Genomic DNA, 27,354 nt, shown 5'->3' with positions numbered 1-27,354 from the left:
AAAGTTTCTCGTGCGCACGAGATAGTTTCTCTTGCGCACGAGATACATGTCCAAAAAAAGCTTGTTCACGTAAGCGACAGCAAGGCGTACTAACTCAGCAGCCACACATCTTACACTGACGGTACCAATACCCAGAATCCCATGCAGCACTAACTCTTCCGTACTAGGTCAGCAGCCAGCCAGCCACATGCAACATGTGGCTGGACTGGCATGCTGTATATAAATGCTTGTGGACAATTACTGTAGTGCAGTTAGGGCACGCCCTTTATTTAGTAATTAGAGTGTAAATAGGATAATTTTTTCCCTGGGAGTAATCTATGAGAGGCACTGAGATCCATCAAACTCCTGGGTAAATCGGGGGTCGGCATGTATGTAGCTGAGCCGCATCAGAGTGGTCAAGGAGCCGCGGGTTGCCGACCCCTGCTTTAGGGGCTCCGTAACAATGTCAAACCCAGGAAATTAATCATACTATTAAACTTAAAAAATAGCTGGAAAAAAACCCTCCATTCATGAACACACCCCCATGCCGTCCTGCTCCAGATTGTCAAAAAAAAAAAAAAAAAAAATACTATCTGTGCTGAATGTTGGCGTAGTGGCGAGTAACACGCTGCCAAAAGATGAACACATTAAAAGATGATATAATGCAAAAAAACAAAACTAAACAACTGGCGGTGTAAACATTGATGGTGTTTGTTTAAAGGTGGCAAAGTGATATAAAACTTGATTTGTTCTTTAAACTAAAATGAAAAAAATCTACCTTGTAAATGCAACTTTGTATCGCTGCTGCAGTCATAATAATAATAATAATAAGAATCATGTTACATTTTCTTCGTATACTTGTCTTTACTGTACGCTTATAAATATTTACTGTATAGGTAGAACATCTCTGGTATCAACAATATACTCTCTCTCACACACGCACACGCACACGCACACACACACACACACACACACACACACACACACACACACACACACACACACACACACACACACACACACACACACACACACACACACACACACACACACACACACACAGAGCTGCCACATTCACACAAAAGGGGGAGAAGGGATCGTGGTTGTGGTGGTGGATTGCGGTGGGGGCTGGGGTCGCCCTTATGTGCGATTGAGGGTCTGGAAGATTCTTGATATCTGGAGCATGACGGGTCCTGTCTCAGGGTCGTTCATCCACTGGGTGCTGTTGAGGGGGTTCTCCAGCATGTCCTCAAATGCTGCAACGGGGACACAAATTCTGCACTTCAGTTCCATTTCACAATTGGAAAACCAGGACTTGTGGGACCATGTGTGTGTGTGTGTGTGTGTGTGTGTGTGTGTGTCTTATCTACATCCAGCAGTTCCTCCCAAGTGTCTAATCTGTCAGACACAACAAAGAAAAAAAGTGTATTTATTTTGTACCGAGCAGAGTCTTGGGGTTTGTCAAACCCAGCTGGACCACAGGGTTCTCCAGGATGGCCTGGAACAGCGGACTGTTGGTGTCAATGCCTTTGTCCAGGTCCTCTGGGGACGGCTTCTTGTCTCCCAGCAGCCACTCACACTGGAACACACACACACACACACACACACACACGAGGCACGCACACACACACACACACACACACACACACGAGACACAGCACGTCGGTCATTGTGGACTTTGGGTCAGGTGACTGACCAGTGGAGTCACAAGTTGAGTGACATGCAGGAATACTTGGATGCAAGAAGCACACAACTCTTTAGCAGCAAACATTAGGGGTGTAGCGGTACGTGTATTTGTATTGAAGCGTTTCGGTACGGGGGTTCCGGTTCGGTTCGGAGGTGTACCGAATGAGTTTCCACACGGACATATTAAGTAGCGTAACGCGGGTTGTGTAAACAATGCACACCGAGGCACAACATACAGCATGCTAGCAGCTAACGGGCTAGGATAGACTGACCATACGTCCTCTTTTCACCGGACATGTCCTCTTTTGCGGAGCTGTCAGGGCGGAGTTTCTTAAATGCCTCAAAATGTCCGGCATTTTGAGTTAGGGTTGCGTGTATTTTCAATGTACGTTCAGGGTTAAGAAGGGGTTAAAAACAAAACAAATTGTGCGCGAGTTATGATAAACGCGCATGCGTCGCCAGGCTCTGCTTTTTATCCATAGATTTATCACATTTAATTTTTTATTATCTATAGCAGGGGTGTCAAAAGTGTGCCCCGGAGGCCATTTGCGGCCCACAGCTAATGTTTTAAAGGCCCACGGCACATTCTAAAAATACTATTAAAATAAACAAAAACATAACAAAAGTGAAATAAAAAAGCTTAAAGGTTAAATGTCATTTAGAAAAAGTTGCAATGTTGACTAATAAAACAAAGCTGGGTTTTTTTTCTTTCAAACTGTCATTGCTCAAAACATAATATTGAATCAAAATCAATGTTATTATGAATTATTGACCTATTCAAAGTTCCCATTACATCACATCAAATATTCCACTAAGAAAAATATTTTTGGTGGAAGATTTTGCAAATTTGGTAAATAAATAACCCCAAAATGTATATTTTGTTGTTTTCTTACTGTACCGAAAATGAACCGAACCGTGACCTCTAAACCGAGGTACGTACCGAACCAAAATTTTTGTGTACCATTACACCCCTAGCAAATATGCAAACTTAGCATGATGTTGTTTAAATGTATAATGTTAGCAATGTAGCTAACATAGCTGTGCTAGTGTTGCCAACATTTATGTCCTACATTCCCACTTTTAAATATTGTTGTATGTGAGATATGGCATGTATTATGTTGGAAAAGTGCAGAGTGTTTACACAATGACACTTCTTGAAGACACACACTCAGTCAGAGCCAAACAGCTTATTAGCATTAAAGACACACACAAAATGATGTGTTCCTAAATTCCTAGGCTACATTTTGCACTGCAAAAACTGAAATCTAAGTAAGATGAAATATCTCAAATAAGGGTGATATTTGCTTATTTTCTGTCTGATAAGATAATTGTTCTCACTAAGCAGATTTTATGTTAGAGTGTTTTACTTGTTTTAAGTGTTTTGGTCCTAAATGATCTCAGTAAGATATTACAGCTTGTTGCTGAGATTTGATGACCTATATTGAGTAAAACATGCTTGAAACTAGAATATCAACTGTTGCAAAGCTGTGTCATCAACACTCACAAGTATAAAACTACTTTTTTAAAGTAATAATTTCTTATTTCAAGCATGAAAAACAAAATCATGACTTTGACACAATTGTGTCTCATAATTAAAACTAGGGATGTCCGATAATGGCTTTTTGCCGATATCCGATATTCCGATATTGTCCAACTCTTTAATTACTGATACCGATATCAACCGATATATGCAGTCGTGGAATTAACACATTATTATGCCTAATTTGGACAACCATGTATGGTGAAGATAAGGTACTTTTTAAAAAAAAAATAATAATAAGATAACTAAATTAAAAACATTTTCTTGAATAAAAAAGAAAGTAAAACAATATAAAAACAGTTACATAGAAACTAGTAATTAATGAAAATGAGTCAAATTAACTGTTAAAGGTTAGTACTATTAGTGGACCAGCAGCACGCACAATCATGTGTGCTTACGGACTGTATCCCTTGCAGACTGTATTGATATATATTGATATATAATGTAGGAACCAGAATATTAATAACAGAAAGAAATGGGGGGGAGGGAGGTTGGTGCACTAATTGTAAGTGTATCTTGTGTTTTTTATGTTGATTTAATAAAAAAATAAAAAAAAAAAAAAAAAAACCGATACAGATAATAAAAAAAACGATACCGATAATTTCCGATATTACATTTTAACGCATTTATCGGCCGATAATATCGGCAGGCCGATATTATCGGACATCCCTAATTAAAACAGATGACAGCCAAATGCTGTTTTATTTCCAATGAAACAATAGAAAACACGTACTCATAAAGTAGTACAGTTGGCACAGTACAGTAAACTGACAGTTAATATTTAAACATTTAACATGTAACATTTCAAACAATTTTGAACAGAAATAGTTCATGCACATTCAGATGAATTCTTCAAAATTACAATAACATTTTTTTTGGCCGGGGGCCGGGCTGTATATATGCGCACTAATTGACTGAAAGAGCACGCACTTGGCGCGATGATGTCATGTTATCCATGGAAAAATGCATTTTTAGACAATATGATTTGCCTGAGCGGCTAGGAGACCGCGAGAGTAACAAGCGGTTGCCTTGTTGCCTTTCCATTAAGAACAATAAATCAGTTTTTAGTATAAGTTTGCTGGTTTCAAGAAATGTAATGCCGAGCGCATATCATTATGTCAAGATAATGGCACTAGCATTTAAGAATATTTTTCAACATATTGAGCAAAAAGGTCTCATTTTTTTTTCTACCAAGAAAAGTGCACTTGTTATTAGTGAGAATATACTTATTTTAAGGTATTTTTGGGTTCATTGAAGTTAGCTAATTTGACTTGTTTTGGAAAGTCTTGACAAGCCAAATTTTCTTGTTCTATTGGCAGATAATTTTGCTTAGTTCAAATAAAATACCCCTCATTTTTGTATTTTTTTTCTTGTTTTTGAACACTGACTTTTTGCAGTAAGTACTACAGATTGAAAGTCGACTAAGTACTGCACATTTAAATAACCCGGCAACATTTTGTTACCAGTTTAGTTAAAAAGTTCAATGCCGAGTCTTTGTATTTAGTTAGACAAAGTAGCAAGAGTCGAGTACGTTTTGTGTCTTCTAAAAAAAGACATAAAATAACAGAAAAGAAGAGAGTCATTGAAGTTTGGTGTCCACCTACCGCTGCGTCCTGCTGGTTGTTGTTGACCTTCAGCGCGTCAATCACCTGCTTTTCCTCAAAGCCCATCTCCATGAGCGCATAAACTGCCTGTCGGCACAATCGGCAAAAGGAAACGTGTTAACTTAGTGTCATAAATAACGCTGATCACTAATAGAAATAATATTTATCAACAAATAACACTGATAAATAATAACAATCAATACATAAATAACACTGTACACTGCTACTAATAACAAGTTACTACAATTAATAAATAACACTGATTACCATACTTGCCAACCCTCCCGATTTTCCTGGGAGACTCCCGAAAATCTCCCGGGGCAACCATTCTCCCGAATTTCTCCCGATTTCCACCCGGACAACAATATTGGGGGCGTGCCTTAAAGGCACCGCCTTTAGCGCCTTCTACAGCCTGTCGTCACGTCCGCTTTTCCTCCATACAAACAGCGTGCCGGCCCAGTCACATAATATATGCGGCTTTAACACACACATTGGTGAATGCAACGCATACTTGGTCAACAGCCATACAGGTCACACTGAGGGTGGCCGTATAAACAACTTTAACACTGTTAATGTAAATAATTCAATGTATATACTCTGATGATTATCTTGTGTGATGACTGTATTATGAAAATAGTATATATCTGTATCATGGACTCCGACTTAAACAAGTTGAAAAACTTATTCGGGTGTTACCATTTAGTGGTCAATTGTACGGAATATATACTGAACTGTGCAATCTACTAGTAAAAGTTTCAATCAATCAATCAATACAAATATGCGCCACATTGTGAACCCACACCAAACAAGAATGACAAACACATTTCGGGAGACCATCCGCACCGTAACACAACAGAACAAATACCCAGAAGCCCTTGCAGCACTAACTCTTCCGGGAAGCTACAATATACCCCCTCTCCCCCATCTCCCGAATTCGGAGGTCTCAAGGTTGGCAAGTATGCTGATTGCTATTACTAATAATAAATCAATAAAACTGATCACTAGTACAAATAACTAATAACACAAATCACTACTATTAATAATAATACCACTGATCACTACTACGGCTACTACTAATAAATAATACAATTAATAATAATGAAAAATAACATTATTCACTACTACTAGTAATAAGGGTAAAATAACACTAATTACTATGATCAATAATAAATCAATGAATAACACTGCTCACTAGTACTACTATCCATCCATCCATTTCCTACCGCTTGTCCCTTTTTTGGGGACGCGGGGGGTGCTGGAGCCTATCTCAGCTGTATTCGGGCGGAAGGCGGGGTGCACCCTGGACAAGTCGCCACCTCATCACAGGGCCAACACAGATAGACAGACAACATTCACACACTAGGGACCATTTAGTGTTCACTAGTACTACTAATAATCACTAATTAACACTGATCACAACTATTAATACTACTAATAATAACAGTAATCACTACTATTAATACTACTAATCAATAACTAACAGTGATCACTACAACTACTAATAATAATCAATAGCGAACACACCCTGGAGTCCGGCCTGAACTCTCTTTTCCTGCGAATCCTCTTGAAGATTTCTGTGAGTTCGTCCTGTCGGCTGCTCTCGTCCGTGGAGGACAAGCTGCGGCGGCGCGAGGAGGAGGAGGAGCTTCTGGATGCGATGGAGGACGAGGGGCCCGGCGAGGCAGCGGCGTTGGCGGCGGCCGAGGCTCCGGCTGCTGCTGCGGCAGAAAGGTCCTGACCGGGCAGCGGCGTGTCCACCGAGGGGTCGTCCATGTGCTCGATCAGCCATTCCATGGCTTGTGTCACGGACATGCTGCAAGTGGAAACACTTCAGCACACAACACTAACCCATCAACACTAACCCATCAACACACTTTTAGGTTACATTCATTCTGCAGCTGTTGGACAAGTTGTTGATGACTCTGCTTAGGGGTGTCCACATCCGATACTGTTATCGATCAGCAAACAAATTGACATCAGTTTGCATCTAAAATCTCAGATACGAGCAGTCCTGCAGCGTGTTTACATGTGCAAACCTTGTCAGCCAGTTAACATCTAAATGTCCACCAAAGGTTGGACTTTTATTATATATCTTAGTCAAGGCATTTACAAAAAGTAAGTATGGTAGGCTATATGTTACTAGGAGCTAGCAGCTACACAACAGCCAAGCACACAAGCAATAAGTGTCAGAAAAATTGTATGTAAATGATCAAAAAACTTTCCGTTCTGAGTTCCCAATGAACAGACAAGAGGCTGCCTTTGTTGCACCAAGCAAAGGCTTAGAAAATTCCATTGTGTACGATGGGAGGAGACGGGAGGGGGTTATCTATTGTCATCGAAGACTTGCTCAAGCTGAAGCCAGGATCAGCCCAAGCCCGAGGCATCTTTTTCTTTTGTGTTAATGTGACCGAAAACATTGACTGTTTACATCAGGGGTCCCCAAACTACGGCCCGCGGGCCGGATACGGCCCCCCAGTGTCCAAAATCCGGCCCGCGGGAAGTCCCAAATTAAAAAATTATATAATTTTTTTTTTTTTTAAATTATTATTATTTTTTAAATTTTTCCTTACTAGTCCATTTTCTACAGTCTCATAGCCACTCAGGCAAATCATATTGTCTAAAAATGCATCTTACCATTGATAACGTGACATGCAGCAAGTGCGCTCTTTAAGTCAATTAGTGCGTGAGCAATATATGTATGAATACACACACACACATACATACACACACTATATATATATATATATATATATATATATATATATATATATAATATATATAATACATATATACATACACACACACATATATATATAGACCAGGCCGACCCGCGGCTCCGGAGCCGCATGCGGCTCCTTGACCACTCTGATGCGGCTCAGCTACATACATGCCGACCCCCGATTTTCCCAGGAGACTTATGGATCTCAGTGTCTCTCATAGATTACTCCCAGGGAAAAAATAATTCTATTTACACTCTAATTACTAAATAAAGGGAGTGCCCTAATTGCACTGCAGTAATTGTCCTCTATGGCATATAGATACAGCGTGCCAGTCCAGCCACATGTTGCATGTTGTTATTACTTGCACACACAGGAGACAGCAAAGCATACTTACTCATCAGCCACACAGCTTACACTGACGGTAGCCTACTAATAAAAGTCTCAATCAATCAATCAATCAATCAATCAAACAACTTTAACATTGTTACGTTACAAATATGCGCCACACTGTGAACCCACACCAAAAAAGAATGAAAAACACATTTCTGGAGAACATCCCACCGTAACACAACATAAACACAACACAACCATTACCCAGAATCCCATGCAGCCCTAACTCTTCCGGTCTACATTATACACCTCCGCTACCACCAAATCCCCCCACACATCAACCCCCCCCCTCTCCGTGCGTTGGTTGAGCGGAAGAGTTAGGGCTGCATGGGATTCTGGGTATTGGTACCGTCAGTGTAAGATGTGTGGCTGCTGAGGTAGTACGCCTTGCTGTCACTTACGTGAGCAAGCTGAAATTGCATTCTACGTGTGGTCGGGCAGGTACACTGTTAGGGCAGACTGTAGAGGGCGCCAAATGCAGTGTCATCACGCTCTGATATTCGAGAGTCTCCCGGGAAAAATGAGAGGGCTGGCAAGTATGATGTATGACGCTATCAAGTGCCATTCATTCAAAACTCGCGGGCTGCACTAACGTCAAATTTCCACATTAAAGTGCGTGTCGGAGACCCCTGGTTAACATAGCACAAAGCATTTAAGCTTTGTATGCGGTGTTTTTCATTTTAAATTTAAAATTTTTTTTTGTGGCTCCCATTACTTTCTTTAATTTGTGAAACTTGCCAAAATGGCTCTTTGAGTGGTAAAGGTTGCCGACCCCTGATATAGACCCATATACATATATACATACAGTATATATATATACATATATATACACATGGACATATACATAGACACATACATACATACACATCTACATATACATATATTTACATACATACATACATACATACATACATACATACATACATGTATGTATGTATATATACACACACATATATATACTGTGTGTATATATATATATATATATATATATATATATATATATATATATATATATATATATATATATATATATATATATATATATATATATACACACTACCGTTCAAAAGTTTGGGGTCACATTGAAATGTCCTTATTTTTGAAGGAAAAGCACTGTACTTTTCAATGAAGATAACTTAACTCATTGCTAATGTGGTAAATGACTATTCTATCTGCAAATGTCTGGTTTTTGGTGCAATATCTACATAGGTGCATAGAGGCCCATTTCCAGCAACTATCACTCCAGTGTTGTAATGGTACAATGTGTTAGCTCGTTGGCTCAGAAGGCTAATTGATTATTAGAAAACCCTTGTGCAATCATGTTCACACATCTGAAAACAGTTTAGCTCGTTACAGAAGCTACAAAACTGACCTTCCTTTGAGCAGATTGAGTTTCTGGAGCATCACATTTGTGGGGTCAATTAAACGCTCAAAATGGCCAGAAAAAGAGAACTTTCATCTGAAACTCGACAGTCTATTCTTATTCTTAGAAATGAAGGTTATTCCACAAAATTGTTTGGGTGACCCCAAACTTTTGAATGGTAGTATATATATATATATATATATATATATATATATATATATATATATATATATATATATATATATATATATATATATATATATATATATATATATATATATACACACACACACATATATATAGACCCATATACATATATACACATATACATACAGTATATATATATATATATACACATATATATATACATACATTTACATATATATACACACACATTTACATATAATATATATATATATATATATATATATATATATATATATATATATATATATATATATATATATATATATATATATATATATATATATATATATATATATATATATATATATATATATATATATATATATAGCGCGGCCCCCAGCCAAATAGTTTTACCATAATGCGGCCCCGGAGTCAAAAAGTTTGGGGACCCCTGGTTTACATACTCCCCATTCCTTTGGAAGCAGATGTTGTTGTGTAAACAGGGAGTGTCCAAATAAAGGAGGAAACGTAAACCTTTTTCGTCAGAGCGTGGTGAAAGACTGTACAGAGAGTACAGTCGCCGCGTCTCTCCTCAATATTGAGTCCAAATTTGATTCTGTCTGTTTGATTCTTTGCTTCTTGTCTTGTTTAATAGATGTCATCAGTGTTTGAACCTGACAAAAAGTGTCCTTAAAATGAACGAGATTTCAGTGTAAAACGTCACATTTGTCAATATAAACAAGTATCAAATAATCATAGTTTTATATTACTTGAACATACAAAGTCTCCAAGGCTAAAGTGTATTAGAAAGTATCCAGCAGGAGGTTACAGGCCCTCCCCTGTATTCTTTTCAACAGTAACAATATCCCACTTGGATGCAACATTTCAGCATATTACCAAAGAAACCTTCAGCAAACCTAACCTGCATCATTCAACTTACTGTGTCATGACCTTATTTTAATAAATGATTATTGCCATCAGGTGTCACCAAAAACCAAATGCCACTCCACTTCAACTTAAGGACAGAGTAAGTCCATTCCAGACGGTTAATAATAGATAGTTTGTGTTTTTCATACCTACCATTGTTCTCTGTTGGAGTCATTTCACTTGATCAAGCCTTATCTAACATTCTACGCTACAAAAACATTACATTATCTTTGATTTGAGCTGATACACGCAAGACTCCAGTATCTGTATCATACCGAAAGCAAAAACATTTTTTCGGTATACTCCTCACACTGCTCACCAAATAATGCTTGCTCTCTGAAAAAGTACACCAGGGTTCACATCTTGGTCAAGGTGAATGCTAAATGGTACTATTGTTATTCTTTTTATTAAAAGAGTGTTCAGTTTGTATATTATTTCAATTACTATCTTTATATATTCTTTATCCTATTTTGGGTTTTATTGCAATATATTATGGAACTTGCTGTGCTTGCAGAGTTAAGAATATACCCGTTGGACAAATGTAATGTAGGACCCCTGATTTAGTATGAAAAATAAGCATTTTAGGGTGTTTAGGGGTGAGCTCTTGGAATGTTCCCTGTCCAATGCTACAAACAGGCCCCAACCAGGGTATGATATTCAGCTAGCAGCTAGCTTGTGAACTTGATGCCAAACAGCCATTAGACTACAATAAACGGACAAAATGAGTTGCAATACAGTTTTAAGCACAAAGCAAGTGACATTAAAATTAAACAATTGACAATGATGTTCACCATAATTTAGGCTGAGCATATTGTGAAATCCCAAAAAGAGGACACATATATGCGGGCCAAGGCCGGGACTAGGTGAAAATGTGCCAATGATACTCGAACTTGCTTTATAAATAATATATTTATTTAAATAAAGCATTTTTTCTCCTCTGTTGACAAAAGTATTGGCGCTAGAAATTTTCAAAATGGGGTCCCAGGGACCCCATCAAGTCATAAAAATGGGGTCCCACAGTACATTTTTGGGGTCCGGTCCCACTTTTTTGTAAGCGTTTTGAAAACAAATGATACATGTATGCATTATCCTGTTATATCTCACATTCTATATTGTGTTTTGGAAAAAGGTTGTCATAAACGTTACTGAATTCATTAAAAAAAATAATACAAAAGAAAACAAATGTGTATGCATATGTAAATGTATTCAGTTCTAAACATTCATTCACTTTTTTTCTTTCCTTCATGGATCTAAACTTTACCGCTGCTGGTAGTTTTTTCTATGTTTTTATTGAATAAGTTGTAGGTGTATTTATTTCAGTATAAAAGTGTAAAAAGTGTTTTGCTTGGGTCATGAAACGATGATAATGGTGCGCCAGGGCATACATACATTTTATATTTAACGCTTAAATCTCTCCTGTCTACATCAACTTCAGATCTATCCCTCATTTCAAAATGTTTTAGTTTTTTTAATGTTGTTTTTTGTTTGTTTGTTTTCCGCCCTTTTTTGTCAAACAAAACTATGTTTTTTATGGCAAACACAAAATAGGCAAAATCTTCCACCAAAAATATTTTTCATAGTGGAATATTTGATGTGAAGTAATCGGAACCTTTGATAGGTCAATAATTTCATAAAAACATTGATTTTGATTCAATATTATGTTTTGAGCAATGACCGTTTGAAAGAAAAAAAAAACAGCTTTGTTTTATTAGTCAACATTGCAACTTTTTCTAAATTACATTTCACCTGTAAGCTTTTTTATTTCACTTTTGTTATGTTTTTGTTTATTTCAATAGTATTTTTAGAATGTGCCGTGGGCCTTTAAAACATAAGTTGTGTGCCGCAAATGCTAAAAAAAAATAATACAAAAAATAAAATCTGCGTCCTTCCTGATTTCAATGCGTTAAAAAGACACAAAAAGTACGTTAACGCCAACACTGCGTGACAGTATAACAAAATAAGTCACACTTATATTCTGTAACATTCACAGTTTTGGAAAAAAGTACAGAGGTAGAAATATTCAAAATAACCTCTTGTATATAATCCAAACATAAATAATGCCTCAAAACAAGTTAATTAAATTTAAACAAAAAACAGCAGACGAGCTCTCGCCCTGCACAGCTGTTATGTGCTTTGTAGTGTCGATATGGGCTTGTAGATCGTTGGCCCCTTTATTTGCCACAGATACATACGTTCCTGCTTTGCACACAGTGCATTCTGCTTTCCATGTGTCACGGCCAGGACGAAAACACAGATACTTTTCCCGCAAATCATCCGTGAAGTTGCATTTACGTTTCGGCTTCTCTCTTGTGTCCTGTCTGTCTCTCGACTGTCTCGCTCTCTTTCTCTGCCCCTCCCTCACGAATGTTGCTGCGTGTGCACACCTTCACAATTTGTTTTGTTTTTAACCCCTTCTTAACCCTGGACGTACATTGAAAATACACGCAACCCTAACTCAAAATGCCGGACATTTGAGGCATTTGAGAAACCCCGCCCGGACAGCCCCGCAAAAGAGGACATGTCCGGGGAAAAGAGGACGTATTGTCAGTCTACCATAACTTTCAGAGCTTGCTGATGCAATGATGCGTTCAATGCCTCCACCAGTGTCGTAAAAGTGAACTACATACCCTCAAGCCACCCAATGACACAAAAAGAAAACAAGCGTCACAGAGACCTTTTTTGTACATTAGCCCCACAAGTAGCACGGACCTACTCAAACAAATGTCATTGAATTCCTATCCATACATACAATAAAAATATGTGTGTTAGAATAATTTTATCTAAATTATCACAAAAACTTTGTGTTGAAATTACTTTCCAGCGAGAAGACCAAAAGCTGTCTTTGAAACCTGCCAAGAAGAAGGCTTGTAAAACTCCACCGTGTAGGGGGGGAAGCAACATGAAGGTGTTCTGTTTTCTGTCATGTATTGTAATCAACAGAAAGATATTGTTTTAACCCAAGGACTACAAAGCGGAGAGAAGGCAGGATCTGCCCAAGTTCCAGACGACCTCTTTTTTAACCTAATTTTTCAACTGTTTTACAAACCTCTTTTTGAACTCTTATACGACCTTTTCTGTGAACTGTTTACGACCTTTTCTTTTGAACTGTTGTAATCAAAGGCGATGGCTGTTTACGACCTCGTCCCTTAGAAGCAGCTGTTGCCATGTGGTCAGAGAAAGTCCAAATAAAGGAGGAGGAGGAGTACAATCTTTCGCCAGAGCGTGCTGAGACACTACAAGGGTACAGTGTCCAGGCGACTCTCCTCAATATTGAGCCAAATTGAATTCTGTCTCTGTTTAATTCTTTGCTTCTTGTCTTGTTTAATAGATGTTATCAGTGTTTGAACCTGACAATGTGGCTTGCTTCACACTTTTAAGTTTTGAACCCAGACTGTGTGGGAAAAACATCCTCCCTGTCTCCCATTTGCCATAAAAACATAAACCAAGCGTGACTTACTGGTTTAGTCGGAGGGCTTTGACGGCTCTGCTCTCGGGGAAACCCATCTCAGTGAGCTGCTGGAGGGCCGTGTCGTCCACGCGATCCTCCTCGTCCTCGTCTAGCATGTCTACGAGGACACACCAGAAACTCGGGGGATGAGGGACTGACCTTGTTCCTTAGTGGGACGGGGACACGTTTTAACGTTACCGTTGGCCTTTTTGAAAAGCTCCACAGCATCGGGGTTGAGGGCCAGAAGCTTCTGAGCAACTTCTATGAGCGACACCAGGATTTTTCTGAGCTCTGTCTGAAACTGGAGAACAGGCAGAAAATGATCTTTCAATGAAAAATAGAAACATTTTAAGCATGTTATAAGATACAGTGGAACCTCGATTTAGGAAGCCCTCATAGTACAAACTTTCCACTTTATGAACCCCTCAGTGTTTCCCACACATTCATTTATTTGTGGCGGCCCGCCACGAAAGAATTACGTCCGCCACAAATTAAATTTAAAAAAAAAAAATAAAAAAAAAGTTTTGTCCTGTCCAGCTTCTCAGGCAAATCATATAGTTGATGTAGATGCCCATATAGGCTGCTCAGATTTACTTTACAAAAGAGAAGTGTAGGATACTTCTCTTGTTGCCTTATTTGTATTTGACCACTACCGTTTTCTGTTTATTTGTTACTGACTGTGGCAGGACACCTCTGCCTCTGTTTCACTTTATGTTGCTGGTAAATAATATGGTTGTAGTAGTAGGCTAAAGTTAAATTATTTAGTATGCACTAATTAAAGGGGCAGAGCTTTAAGAGACATTTTAGCTTTTATATTTTATAAGATATATTTTTTGTAAGAACCACAACTAATAAATATATTTCAGTGAATAATTTATTGTTCAAATCTGTATATAAATATGTACATAAAGTGTTGTAATTATATTGTAAAATGGATGGATGGATGGACGTTTAAAACAAAACTGTTATTATTAATTAGTAAGTATACATTTTTTGAGCCTTTTTAGAGAAAATCATATCATTGTAGTAAATTATGCAAATTACTCAATGATGTCATGGTGACCACGTCCATAGCCACGCCCCCACCGCCAACGGTATTTTGGCAGTTTATGGGAAGCACTGCCCCTCATTGTACAAACTATTCCATTGATGAATGCCTCATTGTACAAACCTTTTAAATTTGATAGAGCCCTCATGTACAAACTTTCCACTTTATGAACCCCTCATTGTACAAACTATTCCATTGATGAAAGCCTCATTGTACAAACCTTTTAAATCTGATAGAGCCCTCATGTACAAACTTTCCATTGATGAAAGCCTCATTGTACAAACCTTTTAAATCTGATAGAGCCCTCATGTACAAACTTTCCATTGATGAAAGCCTCATTGTACAAACCTTTTAAATCTGATAGAGCCCTCATGTACAAACTTTCCACTTTATGAACCCCTCATTGTACAAACTTTTCGCTTTGCAAACCCATCATTGTACAAACTTTTTACATTAGGAACCCCCTAATTATACAAACTTTTAGATTTATGAAGCCCATTGGACAAACCTTTAAAATTTATGAACCCCCTCATTGTACAAATGTTTATTTTTAATTATTATTTTTTGACCCATCATTGTACAAACTTTTAGCATATATGAACCCCTCGTTGTACAAACGATTCCATTTAAGAACGCCTCATTGTACAAACTTTTTAAATGTTTATAGAGCCCTCACATACTAACTTTCCACTTTATGAACCCCTCATTGTACAAACTTTTTGCTTTATGAACCTCTCATTGTACAAACCTTTGAATTCTATGAACCGCCCATTGTACAAACGTTTTGATTTATGAACCCCATTGTACAAACCTTTAAAATTTGAGCTTCTCATTGTAGAAACATTCACAATTTATGAGCTGCTCATTGTACAACCTTTTAGTTTTGTACAGACATTTCGATTTACGAACCACTCTTTGTACAACCTTTTTGATTTATGATACTCTCATTGTACAAACTTTCCAATTTACAACCCGCTCTTTGTACAAACTTATTAATTTACAAACCACAGGCCGAATAAAGATATGTTTGCTGTACAAATCTTGTACATTGGAAGCTGGAAGTCAGAGATGGGAATGATATTAATAAAGAATAAAGATGGCCATATCCACTAAAGCTTTTTTTGCACTTGCCTTGTCTGAATATAAACAACTTATGGGAAAATATGAGGGGGGAATTATTTTTTTTTTACACATATTTGCTTTGAGCTAAAAATTCGTAAATCCAAAAGTTTACAAATAGAGGGGTTCATAAATTGAGGTTTCACTGTATTTACAAACCCTGTTCAAAAACCAATTAAGTTCATAAATTGAGGTTCCACTGTACATATCCTACACAGTCAAGCCACAATAGTTATGTGACTGAAACATGTGGAAAACCCAACAAAATATTCAGAGGTGGAACAGGTTTCAGCTTAGTGCGTACCCGTTTAATCAACTGGCTTTTACCAGGACATGTGACGATAACTATAGACCCGGAAAGTGTCTCTGTCCCGGTTGCGTAGTACAACACAGCCAATAGTGTCAACAATTATGAAAAGAACGGAATGTAAAGCGCAAAGTTTCGACCTTATATAACAAGACACGCCTCCCACGTCATCTCCAGGTGTCACTTTTTAGTTAAAATATACAACTTATTTATACACTTTTGTTAATGTTATGGCTGTGCCTTAATCACCTCCGTAGTTTGGAATTTTGTTTTATTACACACAAGCTAACTTATGTTTACACTTTTAGAACAGTTTGTTGTTAGGGGGAGATTTCAAATATTGCCTATTCTTCTAAGGCAGGGGTGTCCAAACTTTTTCCACTGAGGGCCGCACATTGAAAAATCAAAGCAATGGGGCGGCCATTTTGATATTTTTTATTTTAAAAACAAATACAATATATGTATAAAAAATATACATTTAGGCCTCCACTCAGGCTTGATCCCGGGGACCCTAAAGGGTTTTGGTCAAAAAAATATAAAAAAATGTGTCATTATTCAGTATTATTATTTTTCTTATTATTCAAGGTTTAAATATCTAGATCAACATTAGGTCTATCTGTCAATATAACGTTATTAAAGATTTAAGTTGTATGCTCTTTTTGTCAAAGAAAACCCTGTTTTTTTAATGGAAAAAACACAAAATTTGTAATATTTTCACCCAATAACATTTTTAAGTGGAATATTTGAGATTATATAATAATTGGAGCCTTAAAAAGGTCAATATCTCATAACAACATTGATTTTAATTCCTTTTTTTTTTAGCAATGACACTTAAAAACAAATCACACACAAATTATTAGGGATCCACTTATTAAAGTGTTAAAACATAAATTATAATTTTTTTTAAACTTTTTACTTTTAACACAATAATCTCAAGATCAACTTCAGATCTATCCATCAATTATAAGTTGTATTGTTGTTTATGTTTTTTGTTCGTTTTAGGCCTTTTAAAAAAAAAAAAAAAAAAACAGCTTAGTTTTTTATACGGCAAACACAAAATATGCAACATTTTCCCCAAAGAATATCTCAAAGTGGAATGTTTAATGTGACGTAATTGGAGTCTTGAATAGGTCGATAATTCATAATGACATTGATTTTGATTCATTATTTTTTAAAGAAAGAAACAGCCTGCATGGCAGCTTTGTGTTATTAGAGTCAACATTTTCTTGTTGCATTTCAGATGTTTGCTCTTTTATACCACTTTTTATGTTTTTTAATAGTATTTTTAAAATGTGCCGTGGGGCCGTTAAAAAATTACCTGTGGACCGCACTTTGGACACCCCTGATCTAAGGGTTTATTGGTGGCAATGGTTTGACTATGGAACAGACTATTCTATTATGTCAAAATGACTAGCTATTATTATATGACAGTTTGTTGCCTGCTATGCATTATGTTTCTTTTTGAATGGTCTTTGCGCCTGAAGTAAAGACTGTTGTAGTGTTCTTGTGGAAGCGTACGTTGCGCGTGCAGAGAGGCTTACGTCTCTGATGTTGTGCTGTGTCACAGTGCGGTCCGAGTGGCGAGTGCTGAGGTTGGCGGTGGCCTTCAGGATGGCGTCCTTGTCCGGTGCCTTGTTGTCTTGTTTCTTCTGACACCACACAAGGAGAAGGAGACAGAGATCAGGAGAGTTCTCCTCCTGTCTTGTTGACGAGACCTACCTTTTCATCCGCGCTCACTTCCGCCATTTTGGGCGGCGTGGGCGGCGGCCTTTTCTTGATAAGCAGCAGAACATCTGTTTAGAGAAAAGAGGCGGTTTCACAGAGTATGTTGTCTTACTGGAACCTCTTTCATACCTTTGTCCTTGAGACTTTCGTCTGCAACCGTTTTTGTGTCGCTGAGCACTCTCTCTGTAGCAACATGTATGAGTTTATGGTGGGTCAGTGTCTTGGGGTCTTCCAGGTTTCCATGAACACACTGGAGGAAATACAGAAGACGTGCATAACCATGACTTTATGATCTTCCAATCAATGATTTAAAGACAAGGTGTTGGCATCACAGCACTCTCAGAGAGATGTAAACAATTAAAAATATGTTTACATTTAAAAATTGATCCATATGTTAGTCTGTTTAATAGATACAGAAATGTGAACCTTATAACTCACAACCCTGCCCATCCACTCCACCAGACAATTAAGGGACAGCGGAGTTCATACTCCAACAGGCTCCTTCAACTTCCTTCCCGCACTGTGCGATTCAAGAACTCCTTCATTCCACACTCCATCCAGCTGTATAATCACTCGCCATACAGCAATAGATGACATCTGCCTATTACCTGACATTTTAGCTACTTCTCTTTGTTTATAATGTCTATTTTCTATTTCCTGCTGGACCTACTCTCTATTTTATGCTGCTGCTGTCATATAGACTGTATATACTGTAATATTGTACATGGTCATTGGTTTATATTGTATATATGTTATAGACATAATATAATATATCTGTATATACATTACTCTGTACACATATTATGTATATATTCGTATATATGTTAGATTTTTTTATTTTTTATAGCTATATTAGTCTATTTATACCTGCATTGTCCTTTCCATCATTCTAACTGAGCTACTGTGTTGAACAATTTCCCTTGTGAAACATTAACGTTTGTCTAAGTCTAAGTCTAAGTCTTGATTCCAATTCTTGGGGTGACGATTGAACTTAGTATGAATTCTCCGCTCAATACGATTTTTAATTCAAACCGATTCTCGCCATATTTTATTATCAATTAATCAATGTTTACTTATATAGCCCTAAATCACAAGTGTCTCAAAGGGCTGCACAAGACACAACGACATCCTCGGCTCAGATCCCACATCAGGACAAGAAAAAACTCAACCCAATGGGATAACAATGAGAAACCTTGGAGGGGACCGCAGATGTGGGGACCCCCCTGGGCGACCGGTGCAATGGACGTCAAGTGGATCTAGCATAATATTGTGAGAGTCTAGTCTATCAATCAATCAATCAATCAATGTTTATTTATATAGCCCTAAATCACAAGTGTCTCAAAGGGCTGTACAAGCCACAACGACATCCTCGGTACAGAGCCCACATACGGGCAAGGAAAAACTCACCCCAGTGGGACGTCGGTGAATGACTATGAGAAACCTTGGAGAGGACCGCATATGTGGGTAACCCCCCCCCCCCCTCTAGGGGAGACCGAAAGCAATGGATGTCGAGTGGGTCTGACATAACATTGTGAAAGTCCAGTCCACAGTGGATCCAACACATCAGCGGGAGTCCAGTCCACAGCGGGGCCAACAGGAAACCATCCCGAGCGGAGACGGGTCAGCAGCGCAGAGATGTCCCCAACCGATGCACAGGCTAGTGGTCCACCCGGGGTCCCGACTCTGGACAGCCAGCACTTCATCCAGGGCCACCGGACCTATGCAACTCCCCCTCGCAAGGGACAGGGGAGAAGAGGAGAGAAGAAAAGAAACGGCAGATCAACTGGTCTAAAAAAGGGGGGTCTATTTAAAGGCTAGATTACACAAATGAGTTTTAAGATGGGACTTAAATGCTTCTACTGAGGTAGCATTTTTAACTGTTACCGGGAGGGCATTCCAGAGTACTGGAGCCCGAATAGAAAACGCTCTATAGCCCGCAGACTTTTTTTTGGCTCTGGGAATCACTAATAAGCCGGAGTTCTTTGAACGCAGATTTCTTGTCGGGACATATGGTACAATACAATCGGCGAGATAGGCTGGAGCTAAACCGTGTAGTATTTTATACGTAAGTAGTAAAACCTTAAAGTCGCATCTTAAGTGCACAGGAAGCCAGTGCAAGTGAGCCAGTATAGGCGTAATATGATCAAACTTTCTTGTTTTTGTCAAAAGCCTTGCAGCCGCAAGTCTATGGTGTATCAAATATAATAGTGAGAGTCCAGTCCAAAGTGGGGCCAGCAGGAGACCATCCCGAGCGGAGACAGGTCAGCAGCGCAGAGACGTCCCCAACCGATTATAATACAATACAAAACAGGTCGCAAGTTACAAAAACTCATTTTGTCTGCTGACGTTAGACCAGTGGTTCTTAACCTGGGTTCGATCGAACCCTAGGGGTTTCGGTGAATCGGCCTCAGGGGTTCGGCGGAGTGTCAAGACACACCCGACTCATCGTGCAAATAAAAACTTCTCCTTATTGGCGTATTATGGATACGGCAACAGCAGAAGTCAGACTGATTTGCAGGTGTGTAATTTGTTGTGAGTTCATGTACTGTGTTGGTTTTGTTCTTTGAACAAGGTGATGTTCATGCACGGTTCATTTTGTGCACCAGTAAAAAAACATAAGTTTGCCTTGAATTTGAATTTTATTTTATTTTTTTCACTAAAGAAGGGTTCGGTGAATGCGCATATGAAACTGGTGGGGTTTCAAGGTTAAGAACCACTGCGTTAGATGTACAGTGGGGCAAAAAAGTATTTAGTCAGCTACCAATTGTGCAAGTTCTCCCACTTAAAAATATGAGAGGTCTGTAATTTTCATCATAGATATACTTTAACTATGAGACACAATGGGGGACAAGAACCCAGGAAATCACATTGTAGGATTGTTTATTAATTAATTGGTAAATTCCTCTGTAAAATAAGTATTTGGTCACCTACAAACAAGCAGGATTTTGGGCTTTCACAGACTTGTAACTTCTTCTTTAAAGAGGCTCCACTCGTTACCTCTATTAATGGCACCTGTTTGGCCTGGTTATTAGTATAAAACACACCTGTCCACAACCTCAAACAGTCACACTCCAAACTCCACTATGGCCAAGACCAAAGAGTTGTCAGAGGACACCAGAAACTAAATTGTAGACCTGCACCAAGCTGGGAAGACTGAATCTGCAATAGGTAAGCAGCTTGGTATGAAAAAATCAACTGTGGGTGCAATTATTAGAAAATAGAAGACTTACAAGACCACTGATAATCTCCTTAAATCTGGGGCTCCACACAAGATCTCACCCCGGGGGGTCAAAATGATCACAAGAACGGTGAGCAAAAATCCCCAAATCACACGGGGGGACCTAGTGAATGACCTGCAGAGAGCTGGGACCAAAGCCACGAAGGCTACTATCAGTAACACACTACGCCGCCAGGGACTCTAATTCTACAGTGCCAGACGTGTCCCCCTGCTTAAGCCAGTATATGTCCGGGCCCGTCTGAGGTTTGTTAGACAGCATTTGGATGATGAAAAGTATTGGGAGAATGTCATATGGTCAGATGAAACCAAAATATAAATTTTTGGTAAAAACTCAACTTGTGTTAGGAGGAGAAGGAATGCTGAGTTTCAACCAAAAGAACACCCTACCTCCTGTGAAGCATGGGGGTGGAAATATCCTGTTTTGGGGCTGTTTTTCTGCAAAGGGACCAGGATGACTGATCCGTGTAAAAGAAATAATGAATGGGGCCATGTATCGTGAGATTGAGTGAAAACCTCCTATCAGCAAGGTCATTGAAGATGAAACGTGGCTGGGTCTTTCAGCATGACAATGATCCCAAACAGACCGCCCGGGCAACGAAGGAGTGGCTTCGTAAGAAGCATTTCAAGGTCCTGGAGTGGCCTAGCCAGTCTCCAGATCTCAATCCCATAGAAAATCTTTGGAGGGAGTTGAAAGTCTGTGTTGTCCATCGACAGCCCCAAAACATCACTGCTCTAGAGGAGATCTGCATGGAGGAATGGGCCAAAATACCAGCAACAGTGTGTGAAAACCTTGTAAAGACCTCTGTCATTGCCAACAAAGGGTATATAACAAAGCATTGAGATGAACTTTTGTTACTGACTAATTACTTATTTTCCACCATAATTTGCAAATCAATTCTTTAAAAATCAGACAATGTGATTTTCTGGACTTTTTTGTCTCTCATAGTTGAGGTATACCTATGATGAAAAATTACAGGCCTCTCATCTTTTTAAGTGGGAGAACTTGCACAATTGGTGACTGACTACAGTAAATACTATTTTCCACAATAATTTGCAAATAAATTCTTTAAAAATCAGTAAATACTTTTTTGCCCCACTGTCATACGAGCAGCAAGTATGTGCAGAGATGGCCTAAAAAACATTTTGAATCGATACAGAATCAGAATAAATAGAAATTCAGATGTGAATTGATTTTTCTGGCACCCCTACAATGCAATAATTTTCGGTGATTTTAGCCATTTAAGATCACATTTGAATAAAAAAAGAAAATCTTTGGAGGGAGTTGAAAGTCTGTGTTGTCCATCGACAGCCCCAAAACATCACTGCTCGGTGATTTTAGCCATTTAAGATCACATTTGAATAAAAAAAGAAAATCTTTGGAGGGAGTTGAAAGTCTGTGTTGTCCATCGAGTGCCCCAAAACATCACTGCTCTAGAGGAGATCTGCATGGAGGAATGGGCCAAAATACCAGCAATTTTTCTGGCACCCCTACAATGCAACAATTTTCGGTGATTTTAGCCATTTAAGATCACATTTGAATAAAAAAAGAAAATCTTTGGAGGGAGTTGAAAGTCTGTGTTGTCCATCGACAGCCCCAAAACATCACTGCTCGGTGATTTTAGCCATTTAAGAAAGCGCTTTGAGTACCTTGAAGGTAGAAAAGCGCTATACAAGTATAACCCATTTATCATTTATCATTTTATCACATTTGAATAAAAAAAGAAAATCTTTGGAGGGAGTTGAAAGTCTGTGTTGTCCATCGACAGCCCCAAAACATCACTGCTCTAGAGGAGATCTGCATGGAGGAATGGGCCAAAATACCAGCAACAGTGTGTGAAAACCTTGTAAAGACCTCTGTCATTGCCAACAAAGGGTATATAACAAAGCATTGAGATGAACTTTTGTTATTGACTAATTACTTATTTTCCACCATAATTTGCAAATCAATTCTTTAAAAATCAGACAATGTGATTTTCTGGACTTTTTTGTCTCTCATAGTTGAGGTATACCTATGATGAAAAATGACAGGCCTCTCATCTTTTTAAGTGGGAGAACTTGCACAATTGGTGACTGACTACAGTAAATACTTTTTTGCCCCACTGCCATTTGAGCAGCAAGTATGTGCAGAGATGGCCTAAAAACATTTTGAATCGATACAGAATCAGAATAAATTGAAATTCAGATGTGAATTGATTTTTCTGGCACCCCTACAATGCAATAATTTTCGGTGATTTTAGCCATTTAAGATCACATTTGAATAAAAAAAGAAAACGTTTTTTTTAAAAATGACATTTCTTCTCGTCATTTTGTCAAATACAAAAACAGTAAAAAAAAAAATCATTTTGAAATATATTTTTAAAAATTATTACAATTTCAAATACATTGAAAAAAAATGGTCAAAAAACGGAGACAGAAACATTTGAGTTACTTTACAAAATTGAGGTACGTGCTTTCAGTTGGAAAACAATAAAAAAAAGTTTGTTTACATTTATTAATTGTATTATAGAGCTTAGTGTATTATAGAGTCTCAGTTTGAAAAATTCATTTATTGTATAATTTTTCTTTTAATAAAAAATGAAAACGGGTTCCACAGACCCGAACACCACACGAGGGTTAAGGCTGGACTCCTAAGGGTTGTAACCAAAATATTAGGCACACCTAGTACCTGAAAGCTGAACATTGTTATTATTGTAAATATATAATATTTCAACACAGCTCTTTGTGAGTGTGTGCAGTTTTAGAGTGCAAGTCAAAGAGTCACAAGGCTACAAACACAAGACATGACAACTGTCAAACACGAACATGTAAAGGAGTGTAACAGTTAGCCGCCAGCATGCCAGTCTATTAGAAGCCTATAAATAGGGAAGTGGGAGTACTATAAATAAGAGATGCACAGCAAGAAGAGGGGCACCAAAGAAGGATGACACTAGAGACCACCACAACACAAGAAGAGGGGCCCCAAAGAAGGATGACACTAGACTAGAGACCACCACAACACAAGAAGAGGGGCCCCAAAGAAGGATGACACTAGACTAGAGACCACCACACAACACAACACAAGAAGAGTGGCACCAAAGAAGGATGACACTAGACTAGAGACCACCACACAACACAAGAAGAGGGGCCCCAAAGAAGGATGACACTAGACTAGAGACCACCACACAACACAAGAAGAGTGGCACCAAAGAAGGATGACACTAGACTAGAGACCACCACACAACACAAGAAGAGGGGCACCAAAGAAGGATGACACTAGACTAGAGACCACCACACAACACAACACAAGAAGAGGGGCACCAAAGAAGGATGACACTAGACTAGAGACCACCACACAACACAAGAAGAGGGGCACCAAAGAAGGATGACACTAGACTAGAGACCACCACACAACACAACACAAGAAGAGGGGCACCAAAGAAGGATGACACTAGACTAGAGACCACCACACAACACAAGAAGAGGGGCACCAAAGAAGGATGACACTAGACTAGAGACCACCACACAACACAACACAAGAAGAGGGGCACCAAAGAAGGATGACACTAGACTAGAGACCACCACACAACACAACACAAGAAGAGGGGCACCAAAGAAGGTTGATACTAGACTAGAGACCACCACACAACACAACACAAGAAGAGGGGCACCAAAGAAGGATGACACCAGACTAGAGACCACCACACAACACAACACGAGGGGCACCAAAGAAGGATGACACTAGACTAGAGACCACCACAACACAACACAAGAAGAGGGGCACCAAAGAAGGATGACACTAGACTAGAGACCACCACACAACACAAGAAGAGGGGCACCAAAGAAGGATGACACTAGACTAGAGACCACCACAACACAACACAACACAAGAAGAGGGGCACCAAAGAAGGATGACACTAGACTAGAGACCACCACACAACACAACACAAGAAGAGGGGCACCAAAGAAGGATGACACTAGACTAGAGACCACCACAACACAACACAAGAAGAGGGGCACCAAAGAAGGATGACACTAGACTAGAGACCACCACACAACACAACACGAGGGGCACCAAAGAAGGATGACACTAGACTAGAGACCACCACACAACACAACACAAGAAGAGGGGCACCAAAGAAGGATGACACTAGACTAGAGACCACCACACAACACAACACAAGAAGAGGGGCACCAAAGAAGGATGACACTAGACTAGAGACCACCACACAACACAACACAAGAAGAGGGGCACCAAAGAAGGATGACACTAGACTAGAGACCACCACAACACAACACAAGAAGAGGGGCACCAAAGAAGGATGACACTAGACTAGAGACCACCACACAACACAACACAAGAAGAGGGGCACCAAAGAAGGATGACACTAGACTAGAGACCACCACAACACAACACAAGAAGAGGGGCACCAAAGAAGGATGACACTAGACTAGAGACCACCACAACACAACACAAGAAGAGGGGCACCAAAGAAGGATGACACTAGACTAGAGACCACACAACACAACACCACAACACAAGAAGAGGGGCGCCAAAGAAGGATGACACTAGACTACAGACCACCACAACACAACACAAGAAGCGGGGCACCAAAGAAGGATGACACTAGAGACCACCACCACACCACACCACACCACACAACACAAGAAGAGGGGCACCAAAGAAGGATGACACTAGACTACAGACCACCACACAACACAACACAAGAAGAGGGGCGCCAAAGAAGGATGACACTAGACTACAGACCACCACACAACACAACACAAGAAGAGGGGCACCAAAGAAGGATGACACTAGAGACTACCACCACACCACACCACACCACACAACACAACACAAGAAGAGGGGCACCAAAGAAGGATGACACTAGACTAGAGACCACCACACAACACAACACAAGAAGAGGGGCACCAAAGAAGGATGACACTAGAGACCACCACAACACCACACCACACAACACAAGAAGAGGGGCACCAAAGAAGGATGACACTGGACTAGAGACCACCACCACACCACACAACACAACACAAGAAGAGGGGCACCAAAGAAGGATGACACTAGACTAGAGACCACACAACACAACACAAGAAGAGGGGCACCAAAGAAGGATGACACTAGAGACCACCACCACACCACACCACACCACACCACACAACACAAGAAGAGGGGCACCAAAGAAGGATGACACTAGACTAGAGACCACACAACACAACACAACACACACACCACACCACACACCACAAGAAGAGGGGCACCAAAGAAAGGATGACACTAGAGACCACCACCACACCACACCACACCACACCACACAACACAAGAAGAGGGGCACCAAAGAAGGATGACACTAGACTAGAGACCACACAACACAACACAACACACACACCACACCACACACCACAAGAAGAGGGGCACCAAAGAAGGATGACACTAGAGACCACCACCACACCACACCACACCACACCACACAACACAAGAAGAGGGGCACCAAAGAAGGATGACACTAGACTAGAGACCACACAACACAACACAACACACACACCACACCACACACCACAAGAAGAGGGGCACCAAAGAAGGATGACACTAGAGATCACCACAACACCACACCACACAACACACCACACCACACAACACCACGCCACACTACACAACACGACACAACACAACACAACACAACACCGTGGACAAACCTACATGTTTCAAGCACTTCTCCTTCAGTTTCTCCACCATGGTGTCTTCCGGGATCTCCTCCAGCCACTCGGCGCCGTCCACCGTGCAGATGTGTATTTTCAACACTTTGCCCGCGAAGATCTTCTCCTCCTGGACGAACATGTCGGCCAGCAGACAAGATGTTGGCCGCCTGACGTGAGCTAGCAGGTTGCTATGAGCTCCTCGCTAGTTAGCCCCCCTCCTCTCCGGAGCTAGCTTGTCGTTGTGAGTTCAAAAACACACACCAGCCGATTAGCTTAGGGCCATTTTAAGGACTTTTTATCCGTCGTCTGTGAGGGCGTCGGCCGATAAGCTCGCTCCGCGGCCGCCAGGTGCTTTATTTCCCGCAGTAATGCAGCGAACCGCCAGCCAGAGAGCACCCTATTTTTACTGTCACGGTTAACCT

The 27,354-nt window shown here is 39.6% G+C and overlaps 1 protein-coding gene across 1 annotated transcript; it reads right to left on the bottom strand.

The window, feature by feature from the left end:
• LOC133632210 (ubiquitin-associated domain-containing protein 1-like) lies at positions 1-27,354 on the bottom strand. The gene is made up of 10 exons (XM_062024506.1): positions 26,934-27,354; positions 18,133-18,253; positions 17,998-18,071; positions 17,820-17,927; positions 14,003-14,105; positions 13,814-13,922; positions 6,334-6,622; positions 4,810-4,896; positions 1,420-1,558; positions 1-1,235 (listed from the first exon to the last, which is right to left on the bottom strand). The coding sequence occupies exons 1-10, from the start codon at positions 27,069-27,071 to the stop codon at positions 1,120-1,122; spliced, it is 1,284 nt and encodes a 427-aa protein (XP_061880490.1). The 5' UTR covers positions 27,072-27,354; the 3' UTR covers positions 1-1,119.

Source organism: Entelurus aequoreus, linkage group LG17, assembly GCF_033978785.1.
Source record: "Entelurus aequoreus isolate RoL-2023_Sb linkage group LG17, RoL_Eaeq_v1.1, whole genome shotgun sequence".
In the NCBI taxonomy this organism is placed as follows: Eukaryota; Metazoa; Chordata; class Actinopteri; order Syngnathiformes; family Syngnathidae; genus Entelurus; species Entelurus aequoreus.
This window is presented reverse-complemented; position numbering and strand designations above follow the sequence as displayed.